The sequence below is a fragment of the Pan paniscus genome, chromosome 1 (genome assembly GCF_029289425.2).
Source record: "Pan paniscus chromosome 1, NHGRI_mPanPan1-v2.0_pri, whole genome shotgun sequence".
NCBI lineage: Eukaryota > Metazoa > Chordata > Mammalia > Primates > Hominidae > Pan > Pan paniscus.
The window spans coordinates 210444191-210459481 of NC_073249.2; the positions used below are offsets into that span (position 1 = coordinate 210444191).

A 15291-nucleotide genomic window follows, 5' to 3' on the forward strand; every position below is an offset into this window, starting at 1 on the left:
CCCTGCAGGCTGAGGCTGGCCGTGTGGAGCTCGAGCTCTCCATGACCAGGCTGAGGGCAGAGGAGGCCTCCCTGCAGGACTCCCTGTCCAAGCTGAGCCCCCTCAACGAGAGCCTTGCTCAGGACAAGTTGGATCTGAACCGCCTTGTCGCCCAGGTATGCTGTGCACCTGCAGGCCCCCCTGCCTTGCCCACCCGTCTTCCCTACTCAGTAAGGCACCCTGGGCCCAGCCCTGTACCTGTCTTGGCCCCTGCCTCCCTTTCTGTCTCTGGTTCTCTGTCTGTCTCTGTCCGTCTATCCTCTTTAGGCATCAAAGCACAGAAGCTCTATGGGCCCTCCTCATCTCTCCCTCCCCAGTGTCCCGCACACCCAAGGGCACTGTCCCTCATTGCCTGGGAGCCTCCCCTGGGCTATTGTGGCTGGTGGGTGGGTGGAGGAGGCGTCCTGGTCCTGGGAGGGATGCCCTGCTCACGAGGCCCCACTCCTACCCAGGCCACAGCTGGAGGAAGAAAAGTGCGCCCTGCAGGGCCGGCAGCGGCAGGCGAAGCAGGAGGCCACAGTGGCATGGGAAGAGCAGGAGCGGCTGGAGGTGCTGCAGTTGGAGCAGGAGGTGGCGCGGCAGGGCCTGGAGGGCTCCCTATGAGAGGCGGAGCAGGCCCAGGAGGCAATGGAGCAGCAGCTCCCCACGCTGCATCATGAGTGCAGCCGGCTGCAGGAGCAGCTAGCGCAGGTGGGCCAAGCTGTGTGTGGGGTGGTGTGGAGAGCATGTGGGGCAGGCTGGGCTCCCAGCCCCCTGCATCCAGTCCTGGGTTAAGTCACAGGCACTGGAGCCTGCTTCTTGGTTAAATCCAGCCCCACTTCTGCTAGCTGGGGACCTTGGACAAGCTGCCCAACCTCCCCATACCTCAGTTGCCCCATCTATAGCATGGGGCTAGCTGGGCACAGTGGCTCACGCCTATAATCCCAGCACTTTGGGAGGCCGAGGCGGGTGGATCACCTGAGGTCGGGAGATCAAGACCATCCTGGCTAACACGGTGAAACCCTATCTCTACAAAAAATTAGCTGGGCGTGGTGGCACATGCCTGTAGTCCCAGCTACTCAGGAGGCTGAGGCAGGAGAATCGCTTGAACCCAGGAGGCAGAGGTTGCAGTGAGCCGAGATCGTGCCACTGCACTGCAGCCTGGGCAACAGAGCGCGACTCTGTCTCAAAAAATAATAATAATAATAATAATAATAATAATAATGATACAGATTAATAATAGGTCGAGACTTTTTAGAATTGGAATCTTAGACTTTTGGGAACATCACATCTGGAAGAGACCTTAATGTTTCAGGGATCCAGGGACCTTCATCCAAGGTCTATCCTGGAGCGCCTGGGTTTCTGGGAGGGGCCTCTAGAGGATGGAGTTGTGGGTGCAGGAAGCAGGGTGCAGGTCTCCACCTTGAGGCCTGCTGAGCAGCTGCACTTGGGTCTGTTTTAGATATTCAGCTTCTCTGCTTAGGGTAATACAAGGGTTCTGTTACTCCCAAAGCTGAGTGAGGGCCCTCTTTTTTGTTGTTGGTTTTTGTTTTGTTTTGTTTTGTTTGAGACAGAGTCTTGCTCTGTTGCCCAGGCTGGAGTGCAGTGGCATGATCTGGGCTCACTGCAACCTCCGCCTCCGGGGTTTAAGCTGTTCGCCTGCCTCAGTGTCCCAAGTAGCAGGGACTACAGGCATGCACCACCATGCCCGGCTAATTTTTGTATTTTTAGTAGAGACAGGGTTTCACCACCTTGGCCAGGCTGGTCTTGAACTCTTGACCTCAAGTGATCCACCTGCCAAAGTGCTGGGATTATAGGCGTGCACCACCGTGTCCGGCCGGGCCCTGGTTTTTGTACACATGTGCATTGCAGATCTAGAGAAGGTCATGACTTGCCCAAGTACATGTAGCACATCAGGGCAGACCCTGGGCTCGAACCCAGGCCTTCTGCCAGGACTGGGTTAGGCCCAGAGTTGGGGTGCTGCACGATCAACAAGCTGGGGGATGCTGGGAGTTCTGCTGAGTCTCTGGGTGGGGGCCAGCTGTCCCAGCAGCTGAGCTGGCGGGAGCAGAAGCTGGAGGAGGCCCAGGGGGGAGGCCCAGTGGCAGGTGGAGGCACTGGAGCCAGCAGCCCGCGGGGTATCCGGTTCCACAACTACGCGCCGCGCCCGTGTGCGGGATTCACCCAGCTGACACTCTCCCGGTCCCAGAAGGTGCAGCAGCCGGCGGGTTTTGAGAGTCCCAGGCGCCCTGCACTGCGCAGGAGTGTGGACGCTGCCCCTCCAGGGCTGTGACCCCGCCTCAGGGCCTTTTCCCTGGCGCCCGCCATCAGGGCTCTTGGCTTTGACAGGCGATCCACCCTTCGGCTCCTCCCAGGAGCCATAGGACCCTCCCTGCCTGCCCTTCACTCAAGTCGAGGGGCCTGATCCGCAGGCTCTTTCCTCTCAGGCCCTCCACTCAGGGTGTCAACAGAGGTGGATCAGATGAGAAACCTGGATTTCTACACACACCTGGCTACAATGAGATGGCACCACTCCCCTTCCCCTGCAGAAGCAGACTCAGAAAAAGGTAGTTAAAACAGAAGGTTTCAATAAAATTGACAGTCTGATAACATAATACCCAAAAGTCCAAGTTTCCATTGAAAATCATTCATCATACCAAGAACCAGGAACATCTCATACTGAATGAAAATAGGCAGCAAGCACACACTGGCAATAAAATGAGAGAAGCGCTGGGATTGTCTGACAAAGATTTTAAAGCAAGCAAGCCTGATGAAAATGATTTAGCGAGTAATTATGAGCACACTTGAAATAAATGGACAAGTAGAAAGTCTTAGCAAATAAATACAAGACTTAAGGGAGAACCAAATGAAGTATTAGAAGTGGAAAAATACAACCACCAAAATAAAAAGTCCGGCACATAGGCTCAACAGCAGAATGGATGGTGCAGAGCAAGGAAATCCATCCACTGCAGATGACAAAGTAGAAATTACACAATCTTAGCAGGGAAAAAATAGACTCGGGGAGAAAGTGAATAGAACTTCAGGCACCTGTGAAACTACCTCAAAAGGTCTCACTTTCATGTTGTCATCTATGTCTGGAAGGGGAAGAGGAAGAGGACAAGGCTGAAAACATAAAGAAGTAAATGGCTAAAAGCTTCCCAGAGTTGGCAAGAGACATAAACCTATATGCTTAAGAAGCTGTGAGGACCCCAAATAGGATAAAACCCAAAGAGGTCTATGGCAAGACACGTGAAAAAATAAAATGTTGGAAACTAAAGACAAAGAAAATATACTGAAAGCAACAGAGAAAGGTGACACCTTACCTAGAAAGAAAAAACAATTCCGACGATGATGGCTTTCTCATCAGAAACCACGGAGGCAGAAAGAAGTTGTGCAGTGCTTTTCAAGCCGCAGAAGAAAATTGTCAGCCCAGACTCCTCTCTCCAGCAGAAACATCTTTCAGGGATTAAGGGGAAGATCAAAACAGTTTCAGATTAAGAAAAGCTAAGGACATCTCTGACCAGCAGTTCTACCCTAAAAGGAAGGGCTAAGGGGAGTTCTCTAGACAGAAAGGAAATGATTAAAGAAGGAACCTTGGGACATCGGAAAGAAAGAAAACAGCAAAATAGGCCTTCCTTCTCCTCTTGAGTTTTCTAAACTATGCTTGACGGTTTCAGAAAAAAATCATAGCACCATTCAATGTGGTTCTAACTCTCCATAAAGAAAATGTTTGAAATGGTTATAAACTGGGAGGGTAAAGAGACCTACAAGGGAGGCAACTCGTCTATCATTCACTCAAATTGGTAAAACAATGACACCAGTATACCGTGTGGTTAAGATATAGATGCACAGATATACGAATGTCTGGAAAAACCAAGAGGGCTATACAAACAGACATACTCAAAAGCACTATGGATAAGGCAAAACACCATTCTCAAAGATGTTCAAGTCACGACAGGAAGGTAAGAAAAAGAAAGCATATCCAGAAAACGAAACCAGGGAGAACAAACAGAAAAGGAAAAATAAAATGGCAGACTTAAGCCCTACCATGTCAATATCATTAAATATCAATGGCCTAAGTACACCAGTTGCAAGACACAGGCTGGCAGAGTAGGTTAATGGACACGAACCAACTACATACTGGTTACAAAGAGACTAACTTCAAATATGATGATACAGGCAAGTTGAAATCAAAAGGGTGGGAAAAGATATATCATGCAAACCTTAGCCAAAGGAAAGCAAGATTGGCTATATTAATGCCAGATATAGTATATTTCAGAACAAGTAAACTAATCAGAGACAGAGAAGGAGACTATATAATGTGCAAAGGACCCATCCACCAACTCCTCCCCTGACAAATTCTTAAATGTCTATGCAAGAACAACTGAAAGTACTTAACAGAGAACTAGACAAATCCACAAATACAGCTGTATGCTTCAATGTCCCCCTTTCTCAACAATTTATACAACAACCAGATAGAAAATCAGCAAGAATATAGAAGAACCCAACAACACGATCAACCAGCGGGACTTAAATTGGCAATTTTAGAACACCCAACCACACCAGAATACACATTGTTATGGGATGCATTGTGCCCAACCCCCCCAAATTCATATGTTGAAGTCAGAACATTACTAGCCACTAGTGATTTACTAATTAAAACAATGAGAAATTGCTACGTACCTATCAGAATGGCCAAAATAAAAGTGTGACCACATCAAGTGCTGTCAAGGATTCAGAGAAAGCTGGATCACTCATACATTGCTGGTGGGGATGTAAAAGATTACAGCCCACTCTGGAGAATATCTGTATAATTTTTACTTTTAAAACTCTATGTGCAACTACCATACCACCTCGGAATTGCATTCCCTGCATTTATCACAGAGAAATAGAATCTTATGTTCACACAAAACCCATGTACTTCAAGTTTATAGCAGCCTTGTTTTTAATAGCCAAAACTGGGGAAACAATGTATACACAACTTTTGTGAGGTGAATGGTTAAACTGTGGTATATATCCACAGCATCAAATAGTCCTCAGTAATTTTTTTAAAAAAAACAACAAATTATTGACACCCACAATAACCTGGACGAATCTCCACAGAATTATGGTGAGTGGACGAAGGGTAATCCCAAAGGTTACATGTAGGATTCCATTTAAGTAACATTCTTGAAATGAATAAATTATAAGAATGGGGAATAGATTAGTAGTTGCCAGGGGTTAAGGAGGGAAGGAGGAGCAGCACTGAATAGAAGGGGTCATGACTATAAAAAGGCAACATGATGAATCCCGGTGTTGACGGAAATGTTCTGTACCTTGCTTGTATAAATGTCAATCTCCTGGTACTGTGGCATTTGCAATATTTGCAAATTTTATTTATTTATTCATTCATTCATTTTTCTGAGACGGAGTCTTCCTCTGTCGCCCAGACTGGAGCGCAGTGGCGCGATCTTGGCTCACTGCAACCTCCGTCTCCTGGGTTCGCACCATTCTCCTGCCTCAGCCTCCTGAGTAGCTGGGACTAGAGGTGCCCGCCACCATACCCAGCTAATTTTTTATATTTTTAGTAGAGACGGGGTTTCACTGTGTTAGCCAGGATGGTCTCGATCTCCTGACCTCATGATCCACCCACTTCAGCTTCCCAAAGTGCTGGGATTACAGGCGTGAGCCACCACGCCCGGCCACTATTTGCAAATATTACCATTTTGGAAATATTACCAAGATGTTACCATTGGAGCAAACGGAGTAAGGTGTACAAGGGACCTCTCTTTTTCTGAGTTAAGATTGTATGTGAATTATTAAAACGTAAAAATTAACTTTAAAAAAGCTAAGTATATTTCTCCTTGAGTGATCATGCCTTTGCTTAGAAAACATTAAGGCAACAATAATTTTCCAACACCCTTTATTTTCTTGAAGATAGTTTTAACAAAAGCTGTGCTTAGGGGTTTTCCTAGAAGTTTAAAACTTCTACTAATCCTTACTGTTCTTCTTTGAGAACCCTCCAGGATTTTATTTATTTATTTTACACCTTTCAAAAGCATAGAGACAAAACCCGGCAACTGGCATATAATACTATATTAGTCTGAGTTCTCCAGAGGACAAGATACACACACACACACACACACACACACACACGCACACACGCACGCAGAGAAGCCCAAGTTCTACTCTGAGTAAGCTCTATACCTAGGAGAGTCGAATATAGTTCAAGACCAAGTCCAAGGCTTAAGGCAGAAGACTGATGTCCCAGCTCAAAGACAGTGGAGCAGAAACCTTTCTTAACCCATCGTCTTATTCAAGCCGTCCATGGGTTGGATGAGGCCCACCCACACTCGGGAGGGCAATCTGCTTCACTCAGTTTACTGATTCAAATGTCAATCTCTTCCAGAAACACCCTCAAAGACACAGTGAGAAATAATGTCTAACCAAATGTCTGGGCACCCCCGACCCAGGCAAATTGACACAAAAATTAATTTTCACAAATACTATCAATAGAAGTGACTAATAAATGTAGCATCATGTCCTGCCTGTTTATCCCATGACAATTAGTATAGTCGAGCATAACATTGGCTTCCGTTCCCTTATAGTAGCAACATGTAGGAGTTTCATTTAAAGTGAGGATAATTTTGACCTTACAGAGTTTCTCCCTACCCCTGTCTACCATTGCCACTTGTGGACTGTCATTTTGCCATGACTTTCTTTTAAAAAATATCAATAAGCTCTATACTTTGGTAATGTAAGTTTGAATTTCATCCTGGCTGCATAAGTCACTTTCCATTTTGACAAAGTCTAGAAATATTTTTCTCCATCTCCTTGAATATGGGTAATGGATACCTATTGTGGGGCCCACTCTCAATCTCATGGTTTTCTTTATTTTAATTTAGTTCTCAATAGATATGCCTCAGCTGCTTAAAAACCATTGAAAATGGCCGGTGGCCTTGTCCATCTAACAGAGTCCAGTAAAATCCTGACAATGGAATGGGGAGAGAGAAAGTGAGAATCACCAAACTCAGCACAAAACGACTGAGTTTAAACCTCTGTGCTAAGAGATGATCAGAGTCTATCATGGCTTCTAGTAGCATAAGACCATGTCTCACGAATGACCCTAGGCTCCCATGACAATGCCTACCTAAGAAAGCTCAAGGCTGCCAGGGGAACTTACTTTAGTCTAGCCAATACTTGCTGATGATGGTAGTTTCAGGATCTTTCTTTCTTATAGCACTTACTAAGAAGGGAATCCTTCCTCCATCCCTTTGATATATGTGTGTATCTCCTAGGGACTTCAATGTATCTTTGCCCAGGATCTGAAAGGCAATACTTTTGAGGTGTAGTCCTCAGGAAGGACTGAGCCTCTGTCTTCCAGTCTCTGTGGGAGGTTAGAATCCTAACTTCTAATATTGCCAGCTGGCAGACACAGCTGTCCTGATGAGGCAGACATTTAAAATGACCAATCTTTTATAATGTTTCACTTGTGCCCTGCCCCCTGCCCTCTCCCCTGCCTCTCTCTCCCGTTAGAATGCCATCACCTCTGCACAAATGCGAACAGAACTCAGCCCCTTCCTCTACGGTCAGTAGTTACTGAATAAAATTGGTTTTCATCGATTTGACTAATGTCTGATATATCTTTTTCAAAGTAAGTGTGAATGATTGTTTTTAGAGACATGGCAGCTGCAAAGAGAGGCACAGACATGGCAGGAGAGGGAGGGATCACCTGACCCTTCTCATTTCATAGGCATCTATTCCTGTCTGGTGTTTATGAGCCTGAGACTTGGCAGGGCTGTCCTGGTATATAACTCCATGGCTCTGCAGCAAGACTCGAATAGGCTGGTGGTGACACTTGGTGTGACCACAGTCACCTTCAAAGATGCCATTAAGGGTTCACAAGAAAATGAAGGGAAACAGAAAAACTGATTATGAAAGTTGTTGCCTCTCCTGCTTCTTCATACAGAGTGTGTATGATATTGCTGTGTGATGTTAGACTGCAACTTAGCCCAACAGCTGTTCTAATAATTGGCAGTTTCTCATCGAGTTAAGCCTACCTGATAAAGAAGCACGCTTACATTTATTGATTACCCCCGTAAAATGAACAATGCATCCAACGAGGCTTCTACCAAAAATGTTCTTATTAACCTCCTTTTTATACTAAGGAAAAACTGGGTACAACACAAATCTTCATCAACAGAAGAATACCAACTGTGACACAGTCATAAAACGATCCCAGAAGTTCACTCCATACCATCAAAACCAGGAACCCACACTGATGCCCCTGATGGCAGAAAATCATGATACAAAAATGAGAGAAACGAGAGAGAGAAAATGTACTAGAGTCATAGTAGTGGGTAAAGGCCAAAGAGCTCAGTTTCTACTCATGATATTCATTAGAAGAACCAAAGGAACATGAGCCAAGAGCTGTAAGGGTCCAGGTCTGCACAAGGTGCCTGTTGGGTGCAGGGTTCTGTTGGCTCCAGTGATAAATCTCAGGTGGGCTAATTTTTACGGACATAGCCGCTGCAAAAATCTGTCAAACAATAATAAAGGGATAGCTACTTGCATGCTAATTTACCATTGTATAGAAGGGAGAACAGGCATCAGATTGTTTTCGTCAAATAAAAGCAAAACCAAGATTTATGGAGAAAAGAGGAAAGAGGAAAAAAAATCGCCTGGGACCTTTGTGATTTTGCTCCCCTTGGATAAGAGACTTGACAGAAAGCTTTCAAAGAGGTCACTGTGGCCTGTCTTCTTGAGACACACGACACTTGTTCACCACGGAAAACAATTACAGATGTTGGAGGACTTCAAAATATCCTAGTTTAGCAGTTCATCCTATGCCACAGAATCTGTGTGTGATGTCCACCATGTCCTTCTGTGGTACACCCCTTCAGTTAAGCCAGGAGGGTGCCTCTCCCCTCAGTGGAATATCATACATCAATGTGTAGAAAGTTTGTTGTGCTGGCAAGTAAATGACAAAAGGGACATTGATAGAATTAGGAAACAAATTGGAATATGATCTGTTACCGTTTCCATGGAAGATAAATTTGCAGAATCTACTCAAATTAGAAGCATTAAATAAATGCTGTAATTAAAAATGGCACATCCCATTCTCTACACTACAGAAATATCTGCAGGAGTGACCAAAGATATGTGTACAACTATGGTAGAGATTGCAGCATCAGTTATAATCCTAAAACCATGAAACCCACCTTATTTCAAAAACATCTTGAAAAGGGTTAAATAAATCACGCACAAACTGAGGAAGAAATGCTGTTTTCACAAACAATGGTGAGGCTCACCATGAGGATGACTGATTCCACTGTTCACATTTGATAGAGCAATCAGTTCACCTCCTGAGTTCAAGCGCTCCTCCTACCTCAGCCTTTCAAAGAGCTGGAACTACAGGCGGGTGTCAACACATTCGGATAACTTTTGCATTTTTTTGGTAGAGATGGGGTTTCGCCATGTTGGCCAGGCTGGTCTTAAACCCCTGGGCTCAAGCAATCCGCCCACCCCAGCCTCCCAAAGTGCTGGAATCACAGGTGTGAGCCACTATGCCCAGCCAGATTTTATTTTTCTCTGAAAAGATGGTACATTTACATGGTTCAAAATTCAAATAGGGCCAGGCGTGAGCCCTGGAGTTCGAGACCAGCCTGGGCAAAAGAGAGCCCTGTCTCTACTTAAAAAAAAAAAAAAAAATTCAAACAGTACAGAAAATTATAAAGTTAAAATAGGCATCTCTTCCATTCCTGTCTCCCAACCTCACCCTGTAGGCAATCTGTGGGGTGCTGTTCCCATGAATCCTTCCAGGGATATTTTAGATCAAGTCTTCCTCTTGTCGCCCAGGCTGGAGTGCAATGGCATGATCTTGGCTCACTGCAACCTCCACCTCTCAAGTTCAAGTAATTCTCCTGCCTCAGCCTCCCAAATAGCTATGATTACAGGTGCCCACCATCATGCCTGGCTAATTTTTGTATTTTTAGTAGAGATGGGGTTTCACCATGTTGGCCAGACTGGTCTAGAACTCCTGACCTCAGGTGATCTGCCTGCCTCAGCCTCCCAAAGTGCTGGGATTACAGGTGTGACCTCCACACTCGGCCTTTTTATTTATTTATTTTTTGAGATGGAATCTTGCTCTGTCACCCTTGCGGGAGTGCAGTGACACAATCTCAGCTCACTGCAACCTCGGCCTCCCAAGTTCAAGCGATTCTCCTGCCTCAGCCTCTCTAGTAGCTAGGACTACAGGTGTGTGCCACCACACCCGGCCTCCCTTCCCATTTTTTTAATGCCAAAGAGAACATATTATATATACACTTTGTTCTGTACCTTGCTACCTGTCCTTGATAGTTTGGGGACCATCCCTTATCCCTTATCAATATATAAAGAGCTTCTTTTTCATTGTTTTCCCCAGAGATCTAGTATTCCACCAGATATGCCTAAATTTATATAATCCATCCCTTACTGATGGGCCTTGTAGCAGGTAGACGTAGTGGGTGAACTGTGTCTCCCAAAAAAGTATGTTCAAGTCCTAACCCCCGATACCTGTGAATGTGATCTTATTTGGAAATAGGGCATTTGCAGATAATATCCTCCTGGATTTAGGGTGGGGCCTAAATCCAATGATGGGCATCCTAATAAGGAAAGGAGAGGACACACATGGAAACACAGGGAGGAGGCAGAGATTGGCGTGATGCTGCCACACACCAAGGAATGCTCGGGGCCACCAGAAGCCTGAAGTGGCAAGGATTCTGGCCTAGACCCTCTGGAAGGAGCATGGCCCTACTGGCATCTTGATTTCAGATGTCCAGCCTCTAGAACTGGGAGAGAATAAATACATTCAGGTGGTTTAAACCACCCAGTGTGTGGTCACTTGTTACAGCAGCCCTAGCAAGCTAATACACAGGTAGACTTGTTTTGTTTTGAGACGAAGTCTTGCTTTGTTGCCAGGCTGGAGTGCAGTGGCACGATCTCGGCTCACTGCAACCTCTGCCTCCTGGGTTCAAGTGATTCTCCTGCCTCAGCCCCCGGAGTAGCTGGGACTATAGGCGCATTCCACCATGCCCAGCTAATTTTTAGAAGAGGCGGGGTTTCACCTTGTTGGCCCAGATGGTCTTCATCTGTTGGCCTCGTGATCGGCCCACCTCAGCCTCTCAGAGTGCTGGGATTACAGGCGTGAGCCACTGCACCCGGCCAGGTAGACTTCTAAGATGGCTCTCAATGATCCTTGCCTCCTGGTATCCACACCCTCCACTTAGTGCGGACAGGACTTGTGACTTCTACTCAGAAGACCCAGCCAAGGGATGGGATCATTTCTGGAATTAAAACTATGACTGCTGTCTTGCCACAATCACGTTTGCTGGCTTCAATGAAGCAACTGCAAAGATGTGAACTATGCAGAGGCCTACGTGGAAAGAAAATGAGAGTGACCTCTGTCCAACAGCCACGAGGAACAGAATCATGCCCAAAACCACGTGAGCGAGCTTGGAAGCAAACCCTTTCCCTGCTGGGCCTTAAGATGACAGTGCGGCCTCGACTGACACCTTGACTGCAGCCTGTGAGAGGCCTGTGACCCAGCTGAGCTGCACCAGATTCCTGACCACAGAAGCGGAGATGACAAATGCAGGTCATTTTGGGCGGGTGCGGTGGCTCATGCCTGTAATCCCAGCACTTTGGGAGGCTGAGGTAGGCGGATCACCTGAGGTCAGGAGTTTGAGACCAGCCTGGCCAACAGGATGAAACCTTGTCTCTACTAAAAATACAAAAATTAGCCAGGCATGGTGGCGGGAGCCTGTAATCCCAGCTACTTGGGAGGCTGAGGCAGGAGAATCGCTTAAACCTGGGAGGTGGAGGTTGCAGTGAGCTAAGATTGCACCATTGCACTCTAGCCTGGGCAACAAGAGTGAAAATCTGTCTCAAAAAAAAATAAAAATACAAATAAATAAAGTGCCTACTTACAGGCTTTGTATGGTTGGCTAAAAAAAAAAAAACAAAAAAACAGTATCTGTCTACATTCAAGCTGCGGTGAGGAAAAATTGGTCTTTTCCCTACTCCAGTCCACTCAGTCCACAAAGCATGGTATCTTTCTCACTCCCAGCTCATAGAAATCGACAACTATTAAGCACCTACTGTGTGCCCATGATGCATTTCAGTAGCTTTCAATCACCAATGGAATAAAGCCCCACCCTTCGCCTGTCATTCCTACTTGCCACGGCTTTCGTAAGCCATGTGGAGGGAATGGGACTTTTCATATATTAAGGGGGTCTTATGTGCCAGGCTTTGCAGGGAGCACTGCTCCAAAGAAGTAGCCACCCTGACTAAAAGCATGGATGCTGGAGCCAGACTGCCTGGGTTCAAATCCCAGCTCTGCCACTTACCAACCATGTGACTTTGAACAAATTATATAATTTCTCTGCATTTCTCATTTTCAAAACAGGGATGAGTACTGCTATAAACATTTGTGTCCACCCTCACCTCCAAATTCATACTGAAACCTAACCCCTAGTATGATGGTATTTGGAGGTGAGTTCTTTGGAAGGTAATTATGTCATAAGCGTAGAGCCCTCACAAACAGTATTGCCCTTATAAGGAAGCCCCGGCCAGGTGTGGTGGCTCACGCCTATAATCCCAGCACTTTGGGAGGCTGAGGCAGGTGGATCACGAGGTCAGGAGTTCGAGACCAGCCTGGCCAATAAGGCGAAACACCATCTTGACTAAAAATACAAAAATTAGCTGGGCGTGGTGGCATGTGCCTGTAGTCCCAGCTACTTGGGAGGCTAAGGCAGGAGAATTGCTTGAACCCAACAGGCATAGGTTATAGTGAGCCAAGATCACACCATTACACTCCAGCCTGGGCAATAAGAGCAAAACTATCTTTAAAAAAAAAAAAGGCAGCGCCATTCCCATGTGGTGGCTCATGCCTTTAAGCCCAGCATTTTGGGCGGCCAAAGCAGGAGGATCACTTGAGGCCAGGAGTTTGAGATCAGCCTGGTCAATATAGCAAGACTCCATCTCTTAAAAAAAAAAAAAAAAAAAAAAAGTCCCCAGAGTACTCTATTGCCCCTTCTACCATGTGAGGTTACAGCAAAAAAGACAGCCTCACCAGACACCAAATCTGCTGGTGCCTTGGACTTCCCAGCCTCCAGAACTGTGAGCAAAAAATTTCTTTTGTTTATAAACTACCCAGGCTATGTTATTCTGTCATAGTCCCAAATAGACTAAAACAAGTACTTACTGGCCAGGTGCGGTGGCTCACACTTGTAATCCCAGCATTTTAGGAGGCCAAGGCAGGCTGATCACTTGAGGTCAGGAATTTGAGACCAGCCTGGCCAACACGATGAAACCCCGTCTCTACTAAAAATCCAAAAAATTAGCCGGAAGTACTGGCACACGTCTGTAATCACAGCTACTCGGAGGCTGAGGCAGAAGAACTGCTTGAACGCAGGAGGCAGAGGTTGCAGTGAGCTGAGATCATGCCACTGCATTCCAGCCTGGGCCACAGAGCGAGACTGTCTCAAAACACAAAAAAACAAGTCCTTACCTCATGGGGTGGTAGAGATGATGCAATGAGTTTTATAAGTGCATAGAATAGTGCCTAGCAGAGAGTTAAGCATTACTTTAGCAATAAACAATAAGCATTACTTAAAGGCAACAGGAAGGCCCAAAGGAGCATCATAAGGGACCTCCCAAGGCCCTACAGCTATTAAGTCTATCCAGATTCTCTCTTTTCCACAGATTCCCACCTCAAACACACTTTGCTCACCTTTGTGTTGGTTATCTATTGCTGCATAACCTTACCACAAACTTAGCGACTTAACACGATACATTTACCATCTGTTCCTATGGGACAGTCTGGGCACAGCTTAGCTGGTCCTCTGCAAGGCTGCAGTCAGTGTTGGTCAGGCCTGGGGTCTCACCTGAAGGCTTACCTGGGAGTGATCAGCCTCCAAGCTTGTGTGGTTGCTGGCAGCATTTGCTTTCTTGCAGACTGCTGGACTGAGCTTCAGTTTCTTGTTGGCTGTCAGACAGAGGCTACCTCAGTTCCTAGCCACCTGACCCTCTTCCCAAGGGCAGCTCACACAACATGACAGCTTCCTTCTTCAAAGCCAGCAAGAGAATTTCTCAGCAAGGCAGATGTTGCAGTCTTACATAAGGCAACCATGAAAATAACATCTTGTCACCTTTGTGGCACTCTACTGGTTAGCAGTCAAAGGTCTAGGCCATCTCAAGGGGCAGGGAGTACATAAGGCTGTGAACAGCAGGTGGGGATCACAGTGACCACCTGGGAGTCTATCTGCCACACCTCCCAGTGCATCCAAATTCTGTTGTGCAGAGGGCAAGTGAGGTCTAGCATACCCCCCAAGAAAGCAGCCATCTTCTACCATCCACCCACCAGTTTGTAAACTCCAGTCAAGGGTGTAATTGAAGTGATGCCTGGTTTGGGATTGAGTTTTCCTGGAGATTCTGGTCCTGTAATGAGTTTTTTCCAGCTGGGATTCCAGTTGGTGATGGACAGCATCAAGCTGTCCCTTGCTCCTGGCCCCAGACCCCACAAGGTGCTTTTCAGGCTAGATTCCTGAGGGCTGTGTCATCAGCTGTGCCACCTCCTCCTCCCTACCATGATGAACTGTTCTGGGTACTTACCTGACTCCAGAGAAAGGTCATTAAGGTCAAACAATGCAATATGCATCTGCTAGTGCCTCATCTGAGTGACGCTGAGGTGAAGGAACAGCCTGTGGCCACACGTCTAACCAGGGGATAGCCTGGATCCTAAGGCCAGGTCTGTCTCCACAATCCAAGTGCTGATCTTCAATGGTACATACTTTTTTTTTTTTTCCTTTTGAGACAGTCTTGCTCTGTTGCCCAGGCTGGAGTACAGTGGCATGATCTCAGCTCACTGCAACCTCCACTTCCTGGAAGCAATTCTCATGCCTCAGCTTCTCAAGTAGCTGGGATTACAGGCGTGCGCCACCATGCCTGGCTAATTGTATTTTTAGTAGACGGGGTTTCACCATGTTCGCCAGGCTGGTCTCGAACTCCTAACCTCAAGTAAGCCACCCACTTCGGCCTCCCAAAGTGCTGGGATTGTGGGCGTGAGCCACCACGCCCAGCCATGGTACACACTTCTAATAAAGCTTCCTCTACATCTAACCTTTCTGATTTCCACCCTCCAAGTACTTAAAACTGACTCGATGTGAAGTAATGCTATGTGAAATCGGCACAAAAAAGTTACTGCTCCCAAAGATCCTTTAATGCAATCTCCTTACCCTTATTCAATGGGCAAGA

General features: G+C 46.5%; 1 protein-coding gene across 1 annotated transcript in view; it reads left to right on the forward strand.

Annotated features, from left to right (window-relative positions):
• Positions 1 to 7620, forward strand: part of LOC117979657 (rootletin-like) — a 28277-nt gene extending 20657 nt beyond the window's left edge. The window contains 2 exon segments of the mRNA XM_055097708.2: positions 9 to 155; positions 492 to 7620. Coding sequence (XP_054953683.2) covers positions 9 to 155; positions 492 to 698 — 354 coding nt within the window. The 3' untranslated portion in view covers positions 699 to 7620.
• The last annotated feature ends 7671 nt before the right edge of the window (positions 7621 to 15291 follow it).